Source organism: Staurois parvus, unplaced genomic scaffold, assembly GCF_062004578.1.
Source record: "Staurois parvus isolate SC_StPar_1 unplaced genomic scaffold, SC_StPar_1.0 ptg000031l, whole genome shotgun sequence".
NCBI classification, from domain to species: domain Eukaryota; kingdom Metazoa; phylum Chordata; class Amphibia; order Anura; family Ranidae; genus Staurois; species Staurois parvus.
The window spans coordinates 6,136,786-6,159,329 of record NW_028317827.1 but is presented as its reverse complement, the minus strand read 5'-3'; the positions used below and the strand labels follow the sequence as shown (position 1 = coordinate 6,159,329).

Below are 22,544 nucleotides of genomic sequence, written 5' to 3'. Positions count from 1 at the left end.
TCCCTGGACGTGGACGTAAGAGAAAAACTTGATCAAAGATTGCGACAAAGAATTGTTTGAATGGTGGATAAAGAACCTCATTCAACTTCGAGACAAATTCAAGCTGACCTATACGTCACAACCTGAATGAAAAGGGATGCTATGGTAGGATACACCCACTGCTGACACAGAAACATAAAAAAAGGCAGATTGGAGTTTGCCAAACTTTAACTGTGGAAGCCAAAATCCTTTTGTCAGAATGTATCAGTGTAGATGCTTCCTTTCACACTAGTCGATCAGCAGTACTTTCCTCACGCTGTCACAGTGTGACGAAAGTACTGCCGATAACTGGCAAGTGGGTTTACATTGTGATCATTTGTGATTGGACACAGCTGATCATGTAGTAAACGTCCACTGTGATTGGGCCTTTACCATGACATGTGATCAGCTGTGTCTGAAGGACACCACGATCACAGAGAGTGCTGGGTGCACACCGCAGTTCTGAGAGGACGTCATATGATGCCCTCCCAGAACCGGATGACCGCGCTGTAGCCATCATTCGGGTATAGTGCGATCAGTCAATCGTGGTGGAGGTTTACTTATGTTTTGGGGTTGGTCTGCTGCTTCAGGCACAGGATGTCTTGACCGTGTGCATAGCATTATGAAATCTGAAAACTACCAAAGAATTCTGGGGTGCAATAAAGGGCCCAGTGTCAGAAAGTTGGGTCTCCATCAGAGGTCATGGGTCTTACAGCAGGACAATGACCCAAAGCACACTTCAAAAAGCACCCAGAAATGGTTCAGACATAGCGCTGGAGAGTACTGAACTGGCCAGCAATCACAAAACAGCAGTGGGGAAAAGGAACCCTTCCAATCTGAGAGACCTGGAGCAGTTGGCGAAAGAAGAGTAGTCCAAAATACCAGTAGAGAGGTGTAAGAAAGGCATTTATGGTTACAGGAAGCAATTTATTTCAATTATTTTTTCCAAGGGGTGTGCTATCAAATATTAAATTGAGGGTGCCAACAAATCTGTCCAGTCTATTTTTGGGGTTTTGCGTGGAATGTGTCAGATGTGACTTTTTGTTTCTCCAAATTTTTGTATCATATCACTACAAACAAAAAAAATAAACATGAGAATACCTAAACATTTATAATTGCAAACAGGTATAGATGAATCAGAGTGACTTGCGAGCCACAGGTGTGATAATTACTAGAGGATCGCAAACATGAAACACATAACTACAACTGTGTTGGAAATATCTACAAATATATGTTGCGCTCCTAAATACTTCTCAATAAATAATAATTCAATTATTACCATTAAATGAATTCAAATTATGATACAAATAACTAATAAAAGTGTATAAATACCAAAAAAATTTTAAATAGATAATTTCAACTAATCAATCTCCTCCAAATAAATATCAAAATAATTCAACATGAAATACTCCTCTAAAAAATATTTTACCACGTGCTCATAAATCATCTATTAGTGACATGATGTACTTACTAATACCCTCAATTTCATTTATATTCATAATACCCTCATTTAATATAATAAAAATAATAAACCAACTAATAACCCTCAACTAAAACGCATTTAAATGATCCCCCATAAATAAAAATAACCAAATGCTCATAAATAATTAGTAGTGATTAGTATTAATCCAAATATCATCAAAATAATAGTCCCATTGAATAAACAATTGTTTATATATAGTGACTTGGTGCTTGTTGTTCTTCAATTTTGTGACTTTTGTGAATCCTTCAAATAGTGAAGATGTGCGCTCACCTCCTTTGATGCCTGCAATTAGGCTATACACGCTTTCGGTTCACTTTCCCTGGAACCTGCTGGACATATACTTTTGCTGGTAAAATTGGGAGATCCTTCCTTTAGGAGTAATGGATGTATCCTCCTGGTGGCTGATTATCCCCTCAGGGATTACACACTCCTTTTGTTATCTCAGACCTCCTAATTATCCTCTCCTTGTGTTACTCCGCATACAGGAAGAAATAGAGGACATAGTGCTTTACCTTTTAAAAACTTTTTATTCCCACAACCCCCTGATGAAGCCACGTGATTGGAGGCGTAACGCGTAGGGGAGGGGCTACGTCATCACTCGGAGAGGAGCTGCACAACACGATAGACGGCAGGTGTATGACTCAGAGGCCAGCAGAGGATTTCCAATGGGATATTGCGTTATTTAAACCTGTCTAATGTGAGTTAAATACTTGGATGGTGGGAATAAAAAGTTTTTAAAAGGTAAAGCACTATGTCCTCTATTTCTTCCTGCATGCGGAGTAACACAAGGAGAGGATAATTAGGAGGTCTGAGATAACAAAAGGAGTGTGTAATCCCTGAGGGGATAATCAGCCACCAGGAGGATACATCCATTACTCCTAAAGGAAGGATCTCCCAATTTTACCAGCAAAAGTATATGTCCAGCAGGTTCCAGGGAAAGTGAACCGAAAGCGTGTATAGCCTAATTGCAGGCATCAAAGGAGGTGAGCGCACATCTTCACTATTTGAAGGATTCACAAAAGTCACAAATTGAAGAACAACAAGCACCAAGTCACTATATATAAACAATTGTTTATTCAATGGGACTATTATTTTGATGATATTTGGATTAATACTAATCACTACTAATTATTTATGAGCATTTGGTTATTTTTATTTATGGGGGATCATTTAAATGCGTTTTAGTTGAGGGTTATTAGTTGGTTTATTATTTTTATTTATAATTGCAACCATTTTCTTGGGGAAGTGGTGCATTATCTGACAGAAATGCAGGGGTGCCAATATTTGTGGCCATGACTGTAGGTCAGACAGCACCAAATACTGGTTGTTTTCAGGATGAGAGTGGTGTTCGACACTCACTATAGTTGTACATAGGACATTTACCTATTGGATTTCAGTTTATCCTTGCAGTACTGCAAATATATCACTGGGATACCATAAAGAATGGTGATGAAAAAAATTATATCAAAGTAACAGAAGAAGCACTGACAGCACTATGTAAACGCAACAGAAGCAAACAGGTGGCTCTTCCTGTACGGTTACCAGCAGCAGGTCATCAGATGTACAGTCATCTCATAGGTTTATTAACATACTATCACAATATTATACTACGACCAGTAAAACAAAAAAAAAAAATGTGTTGCTTTGAGTGCACAAGTTTGTCTGCAACAAGCTCCAGTGGCAGACATCATGTGCTGCTGAGAGGAGGAATATAATGGATGCAAAAGGTCTGAGAAAAACATGATATTCATGTATAGTAGAGTTTACAATTATAGCCTTTTTACTATACTCAGAAGGAGGGCCAGTTTTACTTGGGAAGTGAAAAAAGGCCAATTGCACACTCCAAGTACGCTTACCTTGGCTACTACGTTTTAGCAGCCACTAACCAATAATAGGGGCAGATGGGTTAGGTAAAGATTTTAAACCACCTTCCAAGTGGCTCAGTCTATGAGGAAACCGACTATATCACCATAAACACCAGTGGCTTTTCTCTGCTTCTACTCTTATAACTGATCAGTAAATAGAAGGTTGGAAGGAGGTCTGCAAAAAGACACGCATGCCAGATGATCCTCCATAGGGCAGGACAACAATGGCAGGGAAAAGATAGTCCTCAGGGCTAGCTAAATATCGATGGAGGCTGCCAAATGCATGATTAAAAAAGTGCAAATTGCTCTGGTTCTATTTCATAGTGCAAATCCGTGACCAGACCTGAGTCTGTAGATTTCCTCCATAATGGCACTATTGATACTGATCAGCCATAGCTTTATAACCACCCACCAAATTTTGAGCAGCTCCCATTTTTGCCGGCAAAACAACCCTAGTCCAGTGAGGCATGAGCACCACTAGACCACTGAAGGTATCCTGTGGTATCTGGCATCAAGCCGTCAGTAGCAGGTCCTGTAAGTTGTATGGTTGGGCCTCCGCAAATCAGACTTGTTTTTCCAGCACATCACACAGATTCTTGATTGGATTGAGATCTGAAGAATCTGGAAGCCAAGTCAACACCTCAAACTTGTTTTTGTGTTCCTCAAACCATTCTTGAACCATTTTTGCAGTGTGCATTATACTGCTGAAAAAGGGCACAGCCATCAGGGTATACCATTTCCATGAAGGGGTGTACTTGGTCAGCAACAATGTTTAGGTGGTAAGTACACATCAAGTAACATCCATCCTAATAGCAGGACCCATGCTTTTTCAGCAGAGCATTGCCCAAAGCATCACACTTTCTCCATCAGCTTGCCTTCTTCCCAAACTGCATCTTGTTGCCATGTTTTTCCCAGGTAAGCAATGCACACGTACCCAGCCATCCACAGGATTTAAAAGAAAGCATGATTCATCAGATCAGGACACCTCATTCCATTGCACCCTGACCGGTCTGCAGCTACAACAGCCCTATATAAAACAATCTGTGTTGGCCATTTTTCTGCTTTCAACACACCTTCAGGGACAAAGTGTTTACTTGCTGCCTAATACAATAGCATATGAAAGTCTGTGGCATATAACAAGATCATCATTGCTATTCACTTAATCTATCAGTTGTCAAAGTTATAGCTGATCGGTGTATGTCCACTAAAGTATGTTATAAGCAAGTATTCACATTTTGTAGACTAGGGACTGGCTAAATAATGATTCATTTGATTCAGGTGACCAGCTTGAACATGTATTGTAATATATATGAACCAAATATTAATTGATTTTATGCAAAGGTTTGCTAGAAATATGTAAGGGTGTATATCAGGGCAAGGGTCAGAACTTTCAGTGCAAATGGTACTGTGATCATGTGCAGATATCACTTCTCTTCACCCAGTAGCTGTGTGCTCACCTTGTATCCAGTACATTAGAAAGCAGCATTTCTCTCTTTCAGAACATTTTAGGCTGCTTAAACTTACATAGTCAAAAAAGGACCAAAGAGCTGAAGAGAAGAGTCAAATGTGAGACAATTATGAGATATGAGGGGAGGAGGCAGTGTAAGTTTGAAGCTGTCCATAGACATGAGAAGACTGTCATCTGACTGTCCTTTTCCTACAGAAATGGTTACTCCTGCCTTAGGCGAAAGCAGCTGGCTGCCTACTTTGATGGAACATCAATTGGACAGGTAAGTAAACCTGTCCGACAAACTCCAATATTTCTGTACATACACTATGTGTGTTGCAAGCAGTATCTGTCTTTCCTACTCTTCTCCTCCCCCTCTATTGACATTTACATTAACATTTGGCAGAGCAGAATATTTCTTCTTATGGAGCGCTCTGCCCTCATAATTGCATAATGATCACACCTGGACAACAAACTGCCCTCATAAATACATCAGGGGTCTACGGCTTTCAGGTACACCTTTAGAGGAAGCATTGGAAGTAATCAGCAACTGCATAAAATAGTAAACTGCAGTGTGGGTCCTCTTTTCCCTAAATGCACTTACATTAAGAATGTTTTTCTTAAAATAGCAGTGTTGTCCTACTGAACGACTTTGCCATGTTACAGTACAAAAGAGGTCCACCCAATCACAAAGAAAGGTTTTCCACTGAATAATTAATAAATATACAGATAAAACAATCTTCAGAACACTTTTTCTAAATGAAGGGCAAGACTTCAATATGAAGCCTGCTTCTAACAACCGCAGAAATTATGTGTGACGCCCATGCCATCTACTTACCTGGGATCTTTCTGGATGCTGTCAATAGATGGTGACCTTGTTGTTCCATCGTCAGCCGGGGCCCCGTGTGGCATCCTGTTGTAGCTGCTTTCAGATACCCGGTACGGCATCGATCTGAATGGCTCTGCATAGGTAGCTGCAGTGTTGAGAGCATAATTATTTCTTTGGTATGTAAGAGTGTTACGCTGACTCAATGTCCTTTGAAGATTACCCGACCCTAGCAAAACAAAACACAAAATCATGCCTGCGCTCCTCAAATAAGACACCTGCTGTGATTCTTACAGGAACAAAAATCCCACAGAAACTGGACAGTATTAAGACAAGATGGTGAAGGTGACAGTTATTCAAAAACATTTAACATTAATCTGACATGAACTGCAGCTATGCAGCCAACAGCTGCCATGACAGAGTGACAGTGGGAGAGCTGCAGGATGCAAAGGCTTACTCCAGTTCATTAAGGAACATTGGATTAATCGACTAATGGAGTGAGGTCACTGTAGCATGCAGACAGACACAGCACAAGTCTTATTTGGTAAATATGAATAATGAATTCAAACTGAGAAAAGTGAAGCCATTGTCCATAGAAATCAACCAGAGGCTCAGTTTGATTAGAAAAAGTGACAAACAGAAGCCAATTGATTGGTATGGGAATCACAGTTTCCATCAGTTATCGTCCATCATGTATGATCGACAGTGAAGATTTTACCTCAAGGCTCCAACATTCTATCAATGCTCACAGTTTACCAGATCTTCCCACAAAGTTATGTGAATCCCTTGTACACATCAAGTATTGTCTGCTAAACAGTGTTTTAAAGATAAAGAATATACGTTTACACGGTCCTCAGCTACAAAACAATGGCAAACATTTGTTTAAAGTAAATTTGTCCCAAAGACTCAATTCAAAATGACCACATCATAAACAAATACCTTCAGAAGAAGCCTCATATCAAAATGATCAGTAGATCCAGACATACTGTAGAGGAAGCTTAGGTTTTATGCAAATCTTGTCTCTTTGTAAAAAATTTGCTTGGTTCTGCCCCTAACACCTCCTGGGTTTAGGTCCTTTGTTTTGATAGGTGGCCTAACTAAGCAGGCGCATGGTAATGGAGGGCCATGTGACACTTTTTCTCTTACTCTACTGATCATTTTGACATTTTTTTTTTTACTGAAGACTTTACCTCAGCTATATTTAATCATTTACTCAATTTTAACTGCCAACCTTATGCACAGGTTTACTTTGAAAGAAAACTATAGGCTTTTTAAATATTTTTTTTATAATGTGTTTGTGACTGAGTTGCAGAATGGTAAAAACTAATGTTATCAACCTATATCTAATAAATAATGCATAGTGCTGGTCCTTAAAAGCCATATACAGTTCAGGACAATCGGATAGTGATTTGTATTGCACTTACAGCAGACCTAAATTCTCAGCTAAATCCATCCTTTCACATTTCCTCAATCCTTTATTAAAATATAATTAAAGATTTTTGTTATTTACCTGCAAACCATTAAAGTTCCCTCTGGCTGGCATTCTTAGAACAGTCCTGCCATGATAGTTAAAATTATATTTTCACAAGGGAAGTACTGAGGCTGCCAATGCTGGACTTCTGAAGAAAATTCTAGTTGCCTGACTGTCTTGCTGAAGTACTTTTATAAATAAATATAGTGGTGAAAAGAGTCTGAAGCTGTCATCATCCCTATAACAGCTTTGGGAAATAGGAATTCCCCTGCAAATGGGAGTTTGAAGGCAACATACCTTCACAACCAGTAAAAATGCATAATCCCAGTAAAATACAAAAATGCATTTAAATTTCTATTAAAAAGACAAAAAACCCACCATAGGTGTGGTCAAAAACACACAGTCATACAATACATTTTTGTATTTTTACTGGGAATGTGCATTGCTTGGCTGGTGAAGGTATGCTGCTTTTAAAGACCCATTTGTAGGAGAAATCCGCTTTTCCATGCCTAAGTACTTTTGAGCCATTGACCCAGCACAAGCATGCTGAATGTAAATGACTTAAAGTGTTACTAAACCAGAACCTGCATTCACTATATCTGGTCTCCCACAGTACACAGAACATGGAAATGCAATTATTTTAGTAAATATAAACCGCTAAATACCTTTTCTCATTAGCAGTCAGATCAGTCTTATGACTTCTATCAGTGTCTAGCAAAGCAAAGGCTACAGTTTGTAGGAGGAGTTTTCATTTTCCTGTAGGAGGACACAGGGCCCCTGACCTCTGATTGGCCCTGTGCTGATCACAGGCACTCTCCCAAGAGAAAAAAAAACAAACAAAAAAACACTCTAGCAATACACACCAAACTGAGCATCTGCAGCTTGCCTACGAGCCTCTGTTCTACCATGAGATATTTAGGACACACAGGAAGAAGGGAAGGATCAGAGAAGTCACGATCAAACATCCTTTTTACACAATGTGGAGGATTAACCCCTTAGGTTCCACAGTGAGTAGAACAAGCAAGCTTTACTGCATATGCAGACTGATTTTGCTGTTGTGGGTTTAGTAAAATTTTAAAGAACAAGTTTACCTTAAAATAAAGCACTTATATTTGAAGGTGAAAAAAATGTGCATTTATTTTCTTTCTTGGGAGCCTGCAAAGCATCAGCAGACCGCGGGTGCAATGTTAGGCTCTTGTAGACGGTCACTACACTGTCTGCCCGTACCTCCAATACGGGCAGGCAGTTACTGAAGTCCAGAAAGCTCAATAGACTATGAGAGTGCTCACCAGTACCCTCGTAATTCATTGAGAACTGCAAGCTGTCAGCCACACTGGCTGACGGTACTTGTAGGCATTCATTCACAGAACTCTGTGAATGATGCAAACGGAGCCCAACATGACCGTGCGGTTTTCGAATTGTGACAGCGGGTACAGGGAGAGGGTCCCCTGCCCACTGTTACAAGGAGGGGGCTGTGAGGAAGAACAAAAAAGAAAAGAGAAGCGCACCAACCTTGCGCATTACCTCAGTAACCAAAATTTATTAAATAAAAGAATGGTACTCACAAACAGCGAATAAAAACAGGCATGTCAGTCCTCAAAGGGACTTTAAAGGCAAGATGCAAATGCGAATCCCATCATGGAGGAAGCCACTCAGTACAGCTGACGCGTTTCGAAGGACAAGCCTTCTTCCTCAGAGCTCAAGGAGGGGGCTGATCAGGTGGTGAGGTAGTGGATGCTCCGCATGTTAAATATGGGTTTAATATGTAACATGTTGAGAAAGGTGGACATATCGTTTAAGGAAGAGGTCCCATGAACAATGAAAAATTGAATTCTAGTCTATAGATTCATGCTGAAATACCCAAATGTTGAAATGCTAATTGACTGTAGTAAAACTCATCTTTTATACATACACTGGACATTCAAATGAGAATACATTTTAACCACAAATGGGGGAATTTATCAAAGTTAGTAAAAGTTGTGTGTTATTTGCCTTAAGGGTTATTATTTTAAGATTCTCTCCTATCCATTATCTTTATGAATAGACCAAGAGCACTAAAATCTTTTCTTCAGGTGATCCCTGTAACCTCCTATTTGTAATATGGGCAAATCCATCACAAAAGGAAGCAGTGCTTAACTTGATCAGGAGAATATGAAATGTGTGCATTAGCGTGCTCCAGGTTTTGGGACTCTCAGTTGTGTTCATGAAGAATTTAAAGTGCACTTGCGACCAGACATTAAAGTATTTACATATTCTTAACAGAAGTAGAAGAGCTTCAAAACAAGTCATCCCTGACCTCCTTAGCTGAGGCACATTGCACTAGTGAACCCTTTTGAAATACATAGAATGTAATGCACCTCAATGCACAAAAATTTAGAGCATGTTACAATTTTGCAGTGCAGCACATCAAAAAATGCACATTGCAATACAATGCAGCATAGGTGTTATTTGGAACTTGTGATGGATTTGGTAAAATGCTTTTTTCGTTACCTATTGAATATATATATATATACGCTATTTCTATAAGTTTTATAAATATTTACTTTTATACTTGAATATATATGTTGTGTGAATATTTTCTGCCTGCTGGGCTTTGTGGTACTTTAAGAAATCCTTGCTTAAGAAATATTTGCTCACAGGAACAGACCCCCTCCCATCCTGTGATTTGGAAGACAAAAGAATGTTTTTCTCTTTTTAAGATAAGACTGAAGAAGATCACACCTATACCATGACGGAGATTGTTTTCGTGTAAAGTGACCAATCAAAGACTAATATAATGCTTATGCTGTTGTCACATGACTCTTGCATCATTCTGCATATATAAGTTCACTTTCTCATTATAATAAACTAGAAGTATTCATAGACTGAACTTGTGTGTCAGCGTGAGTGTCTTCCAATGTGCGCACATTTCAAAGCTAGCGTCATAAATTTTGGACAGGAACAGATAAGCACTGGATGATTAAGTCCATGACTAAAACAATTTGGTGCCAAGAAACCCGGGAACTGAGTAATGAACCTGCAGCCAGCCGACATGAAAAGGGCATTAGCTGTCAGTCAAACTGGACAGGCCTGGAGATTGATCACCTCTCGGAGCATGGTAAGATATATTTTGCTATCTTACCATTGCTTATCCTGTCTTTGTTGTTGATTCATACCTGTGCCTAGTACGGCTGCTAAAGGTCACTAAAGGAAGGTAACCTTGTATGCCCGGAGTTTATTTAAATATACCTGCATGTGCTTATCTGTTGCCTGGGTCTCTGTTGTGTGTGTTTTTATGTATCAGTCTTGAGGTGGAAGAGGAGTGGACCTACTGAGGGTTTTGACACATAATTTCTCTGGGTGTGTGGTAACCTTGTGTGTTGACCACAACAGAGGAGGTGTCGGTTTACGGGTCACTTTAGTGTGACAGCGGGGTGCCGTAACTGTTTGTTTGGGTTACGATGGATGAGTTACTCAGTGATCTGTACTCAGAGCCCACCAAGATAGACTGCTATGTTATGTCCTAAATGTGTGTCTGTGAGCTAATGTTTGCCATTCATAACAGAAGGTTGGGGTTTGTTAAGGGTTAAGGAAAGTCTGGACAGCAGCCTGTGAAGTATCTTAGATTTCTGTTAGAAAGGACAGAGAAGGGGGGAGGAGATGGGTCAGAAGCTGATAAGACCCCTAGAAAGGAATGTTAGCATGTGACCTGGTTGCAGAGAGAGGAGAGGAACAGTATGTGGAATTAAAGATAAGGAGGTATGGCAAAGAAAAAAAAAAAGGAGAAGAAAGATGTCTTAGTTGACAAAGAATTTTGCTGAAGACAGCGGAAGCTTGGTATAATGTAGCCAAAGTTACCCACAAAGAGTAGTGGACAGAACAGGTATTGCTACAGGGAAAAAAAAAAAAAAAAACTGTTTGTGTGTACAATTAATGTGTTAAATATTGAAAAGGATTACTGGCATGTCATATTGTGAAGAGATGTGAAGAAAGTGAAGCAGTTAAAAAGTTATCTAAAGTAGCGAAAATTTGTAAGCTGAAGGTCAGGACTGGCATAAATCATTGTAGGAACAGAGAGGAATGTTATGTGAAAAAAGGTTTGCTGAACGTGACAGAAGCTTGGTAAAAAAAAAAAAACTGTAAAAAGCGTTGCATAAAGGATAGTTGGAAGAAATTCAATAAAATGGCGATTGTATAATGTATCATAAAAGTGAAAAGGGACAGCCCTGCCCTTTTGTCTAACGCCTACTTTATTCCCATAACCCCAGCCCTGCCCAGTACACTTCCTGCTAGCAGCCATCTTGCTACACCTGTGTTGTCATTTCCTGCCCTGCCCAGTACACTTCCTGAAGGCAGCCATCTTGCTGCTCCTGCTTTGTCCCTTCCTGCCCAGCCCAGTACACTTCCTGGAGGCGGCCATATTGGTACACCAAATTAGACAAATGGAAGGCCAACGCCTTGAGTGAGCCGCCTCTACCCAGTGTGTCCGGTCTTACAAGTCAATGGTACATTCTACGTGGCACCGGATGTGCTGAGCAGAATCCCAAGTTGTCTATGGTCCACAGGACCCAAAGATATTGGACGTTTAGGTACCCCCAATTATGGTGGAACTGAAGCCTGGAGCTCCCCTACCCAGGAAACCACAGTACCCACTGAAACCAGCGCAATCCAAGGCCATTTCGAAGCAGGTCAAGTCCCTTGTGGCAAATGGTGCACTCGTACCTTGTACCTCTCCATGTAATACACTTTTGTTCCCGATAAGAAAAGAAGACACCCAAAGGAGAACCAGAGAAGTACAGGATGATACAGGACCTCCGAGCAGTGAATGAAGCCACTGTTTTAGAGACACCTATCGTTCCAAATCCCCACACTTTACTCACAGGGGTCTCTCCAACAGCAAAGTATTTCACCGTGGTGGACCTGGCAAATGCATTCTCCAGCGTTCCCTTGTATCCTCCCTGCAGATACTTCTTCGTTTTTACCCATGAGGGGCAGCAATACACCTGGGCAGTTATGCCACAAGGGGGCTCAAAATTCCCTGAGCCAGTTTGCCAAAGCCATGACCACCATACTGGGCACGTGGAAAAAGGAACATTCGGCAGTGGTCCTTCTTGTGGATGACTTTTCCTCTGTGCTGATGACCTGCCCACGGCTGAAGAAGCCTCAGAGAGTTTACTATGTTACTTGGCACACCAAGGCTGTAAAGCCTCTAAACCGAAGTTGCAATGGTGCTCTACAACAGTCGTATTCTTGGGCCACTGCCTCTCATATGGAACAAGGCATCTTACGGAGGAAAGAGTTAAGGCCATCCAGAACTTGCCACTCCCTTTAGGCCAGAAGCCACTCCATGCCTTTCTTGGCCTCATATCCTACTGTAGGTCATAGATTCCTGATGTTTCTTGGTTTATGCAACCACTCTACGATGCTCTCAAGTCTGAGCCCTTCCATCTGTCCGAAGAGGCCGCCTCTAACTTTTTGGCTCTACAACGCTTACTTTCTTCAGCCCCAGCCCTGGTTCTACCAGACTACGAGAAACCTTTCAAACTGTTCATGTCTGAACGCCAAGGCCATGGCACAGGAGTATTGGCCCAGTCCCACGGAGACTGCCTACGATCCGTAGGCTACTACTCATGCCGTTTAGACCCAGTGGCTAGAGGAGCACCCTCGTGTCTGCGTGCAGTTTTTGCTGCTCCAGCTTTGCTGGATAAGACCTCTGATATCGTACCGGGACATGAACTTGTTCTTCTGGCGCCGTATGACATTGCTGCCATTTTAAACCAAGTCCAACCTAAATATTTGTCCACAGTGAGGCATCTTAGACTACAGTGTTCTCTCCACCTTCCTGATAACGTCACTCTCCTACGTTGCCAAACCCTGAATCCGGCCACTCTCCTCCCAATTGCTGAGGGGGGTAATGAAGGTAATGCAGAAAGTGGAAAGGATGATGGAGCCACTGAGCCTCATAATTGTTTTGAAGTGATGAAAATGGAAATCTTCCATCTCCCCCACAGTGAGTGAAACACCTCTGCAGGAACCAGACTTCACTTTCTTTGTTGATGGTTCCAGATATGCAGATGAAGGAGGAAAATATTATACAGGATTTGCGGTCACTACTGTAGACACAGTCCTACAGGCAAGAGCCCTATCGCCAGCAATATCTGCACAGGGAGCTGAACTTCAAACACTCACAACAGCATGCCAGATGATGGAAGGAAAAAGGGCCAATATCTACACAGACTCCAGATATGCCTTTGGGGTGGCCCATGACTTTGGACCCATATGGAAGGCAAGAGGATTTATGACTGCGGCAGGAACGTCCATAAGACATGGAGCGGCCATTGGACGACTGCTGGAAGCACTCCTTCTACCCATTCAAGTGGCTATTCTGAAGGTAAAAGTTCATGGGAAAATAAACTCCTCAGAAGCCAAAGGCAATAATCTGGCAGATTTGGCGACAAAACAAGCGGCCATGGGACCACCAGAAATGGAAGGAGAGGTGACCGGAGAGTGGGAACCAATGTTCACCTTACAGACCTTACCTGTGGACAGAAACTACCTCCAAGGAACTCCAAGAAGCAGCAAGTCCAGAAGAAAAAGAGAGCTGGAGACGGAGAGGAGCTATTCTCAAAGACGGTCTGTTTGAGTGCAACAAGAGGCTTTGTTTACCCAAGAATATGTTTCCAGCTGTAGTCCAGTGGGCACACGGAGCAGCCCATCTGTCAAAGAGCCTCATGAACTCTCTCATCAACAAGTACTATATAGCGCCTGGAATCACCACATTGATGAACAAGTTTTTGCAGAACATGTGTCATCTGTGCAAAGTGCAATCCGGGACGCACAGAGAAGACACCACAGAAACACTTGGCCAAACCCCTATACCCTTTTCATAGGATACAAATTGATCATATCAAGATGCCAAAGAGTGGGCGGTTGAGTACACCCTAGTGGTGTTCGACATGTTTTCCAGTTGGCCAGAGGCCTTTGCTGTAACTAACATGACTGCTAAAACAACTGCGAAGAAACTCCCCACTGAGGTTGTATGCAGATATGGGCTTCCAGAGGTGATAGAGAGTGACCAGGGCACCGCCTTCACAGCTTCAGTAACCAAAGAAATATGGGCGGCATTAGGAGTCACTCTGGCGTTCCATACCCCCTATCACCCCCAAACTAGTGGGAAAGTAGAAAGAATGGTAAAAGTAGCCCAAGAGACTGGCATGAGTTGGCCAGTCTGTTTATTGCCCTATTTAGTGTCAGATACACACCAAGAGAGAACACTCCCTATCCCCTTATGAGATTTTGTTTAGCTCAGCCCCCACATTTGGTTGTTATTTTCCACAACAGTTGCAATTACAATTTGATGTGTTAACTGATTATGTGACTGTATTATCACGTGAATTAACCCGTATCCATGTCCAAGTGTTTTCTCCATTCCAGATTCTGAGTCAGATACAGGAACTCACAGCCTATTACCCGGAGATTGGGTATTAGTAAAGACATTTATGAGGAAACATTCCCTTGAGCCAAGATATGATGGTCCATTCCAAGTTCTGCTGACCACAGCCCCTTCTGACAAGGTGGCCAGGAAGAACACTTGGATACACGCCGCCCACTGTAAGAAAGTCCCAACCCCTGAGGGAAAGGAGTCATCTACACCATGACAACTATGTTGTATATCCTTTTTCTTATAAGTCTGACAGAGGCTCAACAGGTGGATATCACCGAAATAGGTGACATCACTATATTTTGGTACAACTCATCCAACACTCATGTAGTTATTTTCACCTTTGATTTCTGTAGTATAGATCCCATGTGGTGCTATGACCATAATCTATATGATCTTAATACAACGAGCATGTTCCAATAGTAGTGATCAGGTATACATATGTGTCATGGATGATTACTGGGGACCAAAAGATTAGAATAAGATTGGAAGGGATTTGGACTGGTGAGTATGCCCTTGCAAAGGCCATTATGCCTCTCCACATCCTAGCAGAGAATACCCCTGACCCAATGCCTGGCCGTAGGAGGAAACGAAAAGCTCCTTCTGGTAGTTTTGACCCACATGTGTATAGATGCCATTGGAGTCCCAAGGGCGGTGTCTAATAAATTTAAAGCCAGAGACCAAGTAAAGCAGGTTTTGAATCCCTGATTCCCATGATAACTGTTAATATAAATGTAGATTAGATAAATTACATATACTACAACCAACAGAGGTTTGTGAATTACACCAGGGATGCCCTTCAAGGAATCGTTGACCAGTTAGCCCCTACATCCTACATGACATTCCAGAATAGAATGGCTCTGGACATGATTTTAGCAGAAAAAGGAGATGTCTGTAAAATGATAGAAGGAACCGAAACATGTTGTACATATATTCCTGACAATGCTGGCTCGAATGGTAAGGTTACTCTGTCTATAAAGAAATTGGAAGATCTGTCAGTTGAGTTGAAAAAGAATTCAGGGATCACAGACTTGTGGGATCAATATTTCAGTTGAATGAGTGGGTGGCAAAAGATACTTGCCCAAATAGGGGTAACTGTACTAATAATTCTGATTCTTCTGGTCCTGGTTGTATGCTGTGTTATACCATGTGTGAGGAAATTGATTTGCAAAGCTGTAGATATCAGAACATTTACCTTCCTGAACCAAGAGCAAGAGGATCCCCATATAATAGATGAAGGAAAACCTTATACCCCATTACGGTCCCTCCCCGCCAACAGTAATCTCACAATTTTGTAGGGATAGCATATGACTTTCTATAAGTTTTATAAATATTTACTTTTATACTTGAATATATATGTTGTGTGAATATTTTCTGCCTGCTGGGCTTTGTGGTACTTTAAGAAATCCTTGCTTAAGAAATATTTGCTCACAGGAACAGACCCCCTCCCATCCTGTGATTTGGAAGACAAAAGAATGTTTTTCTCTTTTTAAGATAAGACTGAAGAAGATCACACCTATACCATGACGGAGATTGTTTTCGTGTAAAGTGACCAATCAAAGACTAATATAATGCTTATGCTGTTGTCACATGACTATTGCATCATTCTGCATATATAAGTTCACTTTCTCATTATAATAAACTAGAAGTATTCATAGACTGAACTTGTGTGTCAGCGTGAGTGTCTTCCAATGTGCGCACATTTCAAAGCTAGCGTCATAAATTTTGGACAGGAACAGATAAGCACTGGATGATTAAGTCCATGACTAAAACAAACTTTACTCAGGTTTGATTTAAAATAAACAGTAAAGCAATGCAGGAATGGTGTGTTACTGCACATTACCACAATGTGTGTATATGAACAAGCCATAACATCTTACAAGCACCTGTTTGTTTACATTAAAGGGCAGCCAACCCATATTGCCATACAGATAAGGGGACCTTTGAGGATTAATTTATCCACCGTGATTAAGTCACAGGTAAAGGCAAGTTTTAAATTCCTTTATTGCTTTTTCAAATTATGTAAATGTTAGTTTGGAAACCGGTACACTTTATTCATGCAGCAGTTTATAGGTGTTTGCAAAATTACAGGTTTACTTTAAGCCTTCATAGGTCACAATGCATCACACACAGAAGTGTCAACAGGCAATCATTAAAAATGTGAAGTATAAGGGTAAGACAGTAATAAGTTTAGTATTTTACCCTTTATCACAACAGCACGTTATGATAGCACCACAGCTAGTGCTGACAGGCACATTACACCAGCACACTTAATGGATGTTTAATAGGGAAGGTTATTTGCATGAGGTCAGTGAGGCTAATGGGAGGCCTGTCTTTGACAAGACACAAGATAGACCGGGCTGAATACACAAGCCATTTATAGAGTTCAGGTGAACAGAATGGTCAAGGATCAGAACACAGAAGAGCAGACACGTCTTTATTTTTTAATGGGCACGTCAGACTGGAGCAACTTTCCTATAACTCTGCCTTTTATTAAAGAAGAACTGTTCAAGGGCTTTTATTTCACAATTTATATCATGTAATAAAACCTAAAAGCGACTTAAACCTTAATATGAAGCTCACAGCTGCAAATATGCAGAAGAAAGAGCTGCAAGGAATTATACGGATTAATGGTTGGAGAGTTCGGGTCATAACTGAATACTAATTGTGGCAGGTGTCTATAAAATGCAGTAAAGACATGACAGAGGAGTTCATTTTTAAATGCCCTGGAATAACGTTCACAGGAATGTAATTGGTTGCCAAGGGTAGCACCTGCATTTTTCTTTTCCGTTAGCTTTTAGAAATTAGTATTTGTTAACATATCAATGCCAACTGTAGATAGCTGTAGATACAACTCTATGATTAAAATCCACATTTTGTAGTTCCTCATAGGACGTAAAAGATATTTGAAAAGACTATATAAAACGTTTCTATAACACACAATTGCAGTTGTATCCCACAGCAACCTATCAATTTCTTGTTTAGGGCACCCCCAACCCCTTAAATAAAAAATAACCTGAAATCTTATTGCTTTTTATTAGTTTCAACTCCAGTTGTCTGTGTATTTTCACTGTTGATTTTGTTGTAATATTAAGCTCCTAAAGTAGATATTTTTAACATTTTTTTCAGTGACTTGTCACATTAATGCACACACCAATCAAAAAGGATATGCATTTGCAACAATTAATTTCACACTGGCTATCACTGTAAGAAGAGTGACCACTGGGTCAGCATTGAACCTGGCAGACAGAGAAATATTTTTAGGATGAGGAGTGTGCAGCTCAAACAATAGATAAGAACCCAGGAGGGACATGAAAGTGAGTATATACCCCAAGCTGACCACCCCCAGTGGCGCACACACAATATCCTAGCAGTAGACTGGATGCTTCACAGCCAACCTACCATATGAGCTGCAGTTCAGCCAAATCTGGTGGCCACAGGAGGCTTACATGTATTATCAACAAGCTCCTTTCCCCCCTCCAGCTCTAGATGAAACTCCTGCCTGCAGTTGGGGCTCCACTGCAATGTTGTAGGCTTGGGTTTACAGAGGCAGGCATCAGCAGCATATATGGTGAGATCCTCCATGACACTGAGATCTAGTTCTGTACTCCCACTGGCTCCTGGATTGAAAGCAAAGCCACAAGGCACTCCAGCAGAGAGCTCTGCACTAGGGAAGCTGGAGCTTGAGGAGCATCACTTTGCTGGGACTTTCAGGCTCTCAAGCCAGCCAGTGGTGGCCAGAAGAACCGTCTCCTCCACGAGCCAGTAGGAGTGCAAATCTAAAGTTTTGTCAGAGTAGACAGGAAACCAGAGCCTGATAGGAGAAGTTTGCAACCCATTTACAATTTCAGACATTTTGAGAGGAATAGAGAGAGCAGAAACAGAGAGAGCAGTATGTGTTGAGATTACCGTTTTTTTCTGGTTGTATTCACTATGGATCCCATCATGAGCATAATGCGGCACGTTCTACCATCTTTTCCTTCACGCAAAACCTGGGACTGACTGCACTGGTGTACTGGGTCCATTTGAATACATGGAAAACGCTTTTCATGCATTTCTGATGAAAAATGGCTCTGGACAGCATCTGGATATGGAACAGTTAAAAAATGCTTCTAAACGCAAATGCTTATAAACGTGGCTAACCACGATTACAAGCGTTTGAAACGCCAGTAAAATCTACTCCTGAACGCAAGTTTGGTGTGTTAAAAAAAACGACTGTAAACTCATCTGCCTCTAAAACGACTGTGTGTACATACACACATAGAAAAACATTAGGGAGAGTTCAGGCTGCTGAAAAAACCGCTGAATAGCTCCTGAATGTCAGTTTAGGAGCTGCAGTGTACATGAGCCCTAATTAATTTATGTGAAACCTTTATCCTGGGGGGGGGGGGACAGTTGCAGTAATTGCTTCAATCATAAGTTAACCTTTTTGACAAAAATAATAAATGGCCAGTTTTTTTGCAGGTGAAAAAATGTGCATTTATTATTGTTGTCTGCAAGAGCCTGAAAAGCATTGTACCAGCGATCAGTAGATCGCTGATGCCATGCAGGTCTCCTACAGACCTGTCAGAATATCTGCTTGCCGTACGGGATGTACGAGCAGGCAGATATTGCCTGTGTCCTTGTTGAGGAGATGCTCTCTTGATTTTAATGGTGACCCCAGTAAATGGGACTGAGAGTAAAAAAATAAAAAATTTTCAGTTGCACAGGAACCAGAATACAGGCAAAATCTTCCAAAAGGACACTTTTTCCAGAAACCACTTTCTATCAAGGCACCCTCTTCACATTGGAGAGGTTTCCTCTCACTTCTTGTTGTATCTACTGAACAGAAAAGTATAATGTGAAGAGAAATCTCCTCAATGGGACACAGATGTTTAAAAGAAAAACAAACTGCCAAGGCTTTTAACTATCCTCTATCCCATTCAAAATAAGAGTCATTCTCAGATATAGAATACACTGTGCTTTAAGGAAAAAATTATGTGATGAAAGGTAAAGATCATAATTTTACTCTTAACTATAATTGAGTTTCAATGCCCCCCCCCCCCCCCACAAAAATTCTCGCATTGGCAACTTCATTGGCATGACAATACTATAAAGCATCTTATTTTGGGATAAAACAAGGGTAAATAATATGTAAACCCTAATACACTGCACTTCTTTGCTCCCTTCTGGTCTGTTAAAAGGATAAGCAGACCGCTCCTGCAAGGCTCCTGCAGACTGTCAGTGTATTGGTCTGCTCATACCTCATATGTTCAGGCAGTTGCACGACGACAAGAAAAATTAATGAACCATCTATTCTAGAGTGCTCATCAATGCCCTGGTAGTTCATTGAAAACTACAAGCAGACAGCCGCAAAGGCTTTTGGTACTTTTAGTTCTCCCATTCACAGAGCTCTGTAATGAATGATGAGGCCGGGTGAGCAGAGCCCTGCACGCCCGCAATATCTGTAAAATTGTGACGGGGTACGGGGTGAGAATCCCAGGTTTGCTTTCAAAGCAGGGGGATGGGGGGTGGGATCAGGCACTACTGCAACAGTAACATGTTGAATTTTTCTTGCTTTTTATTCATTTGTTTGAGGAATAAGTTTTCGGTTTGTGCATGATCATTATATTTTTTAGGTGTTACCACATTTTTACTGTTTGATATTTCTTAGCGCTAAGCTTATATTCACCCAAAAATCTTGAGCAAAATTTTTTGTAACTTGATGTGTCGTATCAGTCATAGCATGGAGATCACCTATAGGAAGGTTTTTAACACTAGCTTGTTCATCACAGCCATCAGTCTGCAGTGGAGCTTCAAGAACGAGAATGTTTTTCAGAGGGGTAACTTTTTTGGTTGTGGGAGGAAAGGGATAAAAAAAAAAAGAACAAAAAGGGAGTAAACCCATGCAAATATGAGGAGAGCATACGAACTCTGTTACCGAAGTACTCAGGTAAAAAAAAATGCAACCTGAGACCACAGCACTAAAAAAAAACCAAAAAAACAAATTATAGTCTTTCAAAAGACAAGTGAAATTATTTATCAGCTGCAAATAAACCTCAGAAATTTTCCTCAAATTTCTGCTTTTGGATGGGACTGCATTCTTTTACCAGTCATTTTATGCAACCTCCCTGTAAATATGACTGCAGAGTCAGAAAGGTTGTAAAGAACTGCTTTCTGAATTATCAGGACTGTGCATGACTCCTAAAGCTGGCCATAGACAAGCCAAACCATGTATGGGAAGGTTGAATGTACCGAAGTTAATTGATCGATCAAATTGGGTACAACCAGAGTGCTGGATTTTACAAGCAATTACAACCGCTAGATGTAATTACTGTGTCCCCCCACCAGGAGAACTTAATGGATCCCACGGGAGGGATTCCCCCATTAACACTGACTGTGGTTGCAGGAAAGAAAATTGCTCCGTCTATGGCCGGCTTAAACCTTGGCATCGAGCATATGCAAATATGCGGCCCCACTGAACTGGGCATTTTTCTGTGGGGCCGTATATTTCCGTATCTGTCTTTGTGCAGGGAGCACGTCACTGAGAGCCCTAGGTCCCATTCTAACGATTTTGACCCAGAACTCCCGATTTCAGGTCACCTGATCGGTGTAATAGTCTCTGAATGGCTATAACAGTGATCAGTCACTGTGAAGCCCGCTCCCGTGTTTTTTTCCCAACAATGTGTAAAAAAGAAAAAAATAAATAAAAAAAAATCCCCCCTCCCCCCCCCCCCCAAAAAAAATGCCAAGATCAAGGTTTGATCTAGTTCAGTGCCAGGGTTAATGTTTGGATCAGGATCAGTATTTTTTGGCCAGGATTTAAAAAAAAAATCAGTGTCAGTTCATGTCAGTGTAGTTTAGATAGGTTAAAAAAAAAAAAAAAAAAAGAAGAAGAAGATGCGCACTATTGTGTCTCGGCTGTACTATGGGTATAAACAACAACAGACATACAGTGGACATAAAAAGTCTACACACCCCTGTTAAAATGTCAGTTTTCTGTGATGTAAAAAAAATTAGATAAAGATAAATCATGTCAGAACTTTTTCCACCTTTAATGTGACCTATAAACTGTACAACTCAATTGAAAAACAAACTGAAATCGTTTGGGGTGGGGGGTGAGAGTAAACAAACTAAAATGAGGTTGCATAAGTGTGCACACCCTCTTATAACTGGGGATGTAGCTGTGTTCAGAATTAAGCAATCGCATTCAAAATCATGCTAAACAGAAGTCAATACACCCCTGCCATCATTTTAAGTACCTCTGATTAACCCCAAATAAAGTTCAGCTGTTCTAGTAGGTCTTTCCTGACATTTTTTAGTCACATCCTACAGCACAAGCCATGGTCCGCAGAGAGCTTCCAAAGCATCAGAGGGATCTCATTGTTAAAAGGTATCACTCAGGAGAAGAGTACAAGAGAATTTCCAAGGCATTAGATATACCATGGAACACAGTGAAGACAGTCATCAAGTAGAAAAAATATGGCGCAATAGTTACATTACCAAGAACTGGATGTCCCTCCAAAATTGATGAAAAGGCGAGAAGAAAACTGGTCTGGGAGGCTGCCAAGAGGCTTACAGCAACATTAAAGGAGCTGTAGGAATATGTGGCAAGTACTGGCTGTGTGGCACATGTGGCAACAATCTCCCATATTCTCCATATGTCTGGGCTATGGGGTAGAGTGGCAAGACGGAAGCTTTTTCTTATGAAGAAAAAAATCCAAGCCCAGCTAAATTTTGTAAAACCACATCTGAAGTCTCCCAAAAGCATGTGGGAAAATGTGTTGCGGTCTGATGAAACAAAGGTTGAGCTTTTTGGCCACAATTCCAAAAGATATGTTTGGCGCGAATACAACACTGCACATCACTAAAGAACACCATACACACAGTGAAGCATGGTGGTGGCAGCATCATGCTTTGGGGCTGTTTTTCTTCAGCTGAAACTGGAGCCTTAGTCAAGGTAGACGGAAATATGAACAGTTCCAAAGACCAGTCAATATTGGCACAAAACCTTTAGGCTTCTTCTAGAAAGCTG

General features: G+C 41.0%; 1 protein-coding gene across 8 annotated transcripts in view; it reads right to left on the bottom strand.

The window, feature by feature from the left end:
• The window catches only part of PKP4 (plakophilin 4), a 437,166-nt gene that overhangs the window by 99,377 nt on the left and 315,245 nt on the right, over positions 1-22,544 (bottom strand). For 6 of the 8 annotated variants that reach the window (XM_089659730.1, XM_089659734.1, XM_089659732.1 and 3 more), the window contains one exon: positions 5,652-5,868. In XM_089659730.1, the coding sequence (XP_089515856.1) occupies positions 5,652-5,868 (217 nt within the window). The remainder of the gene's footprint in view (positions 1-5,651; positions 5,869-22,544) is intronic. The other 2 variants (XM_089659733.1, XM_089659735.1) reach the window with 1 other exon arrangement.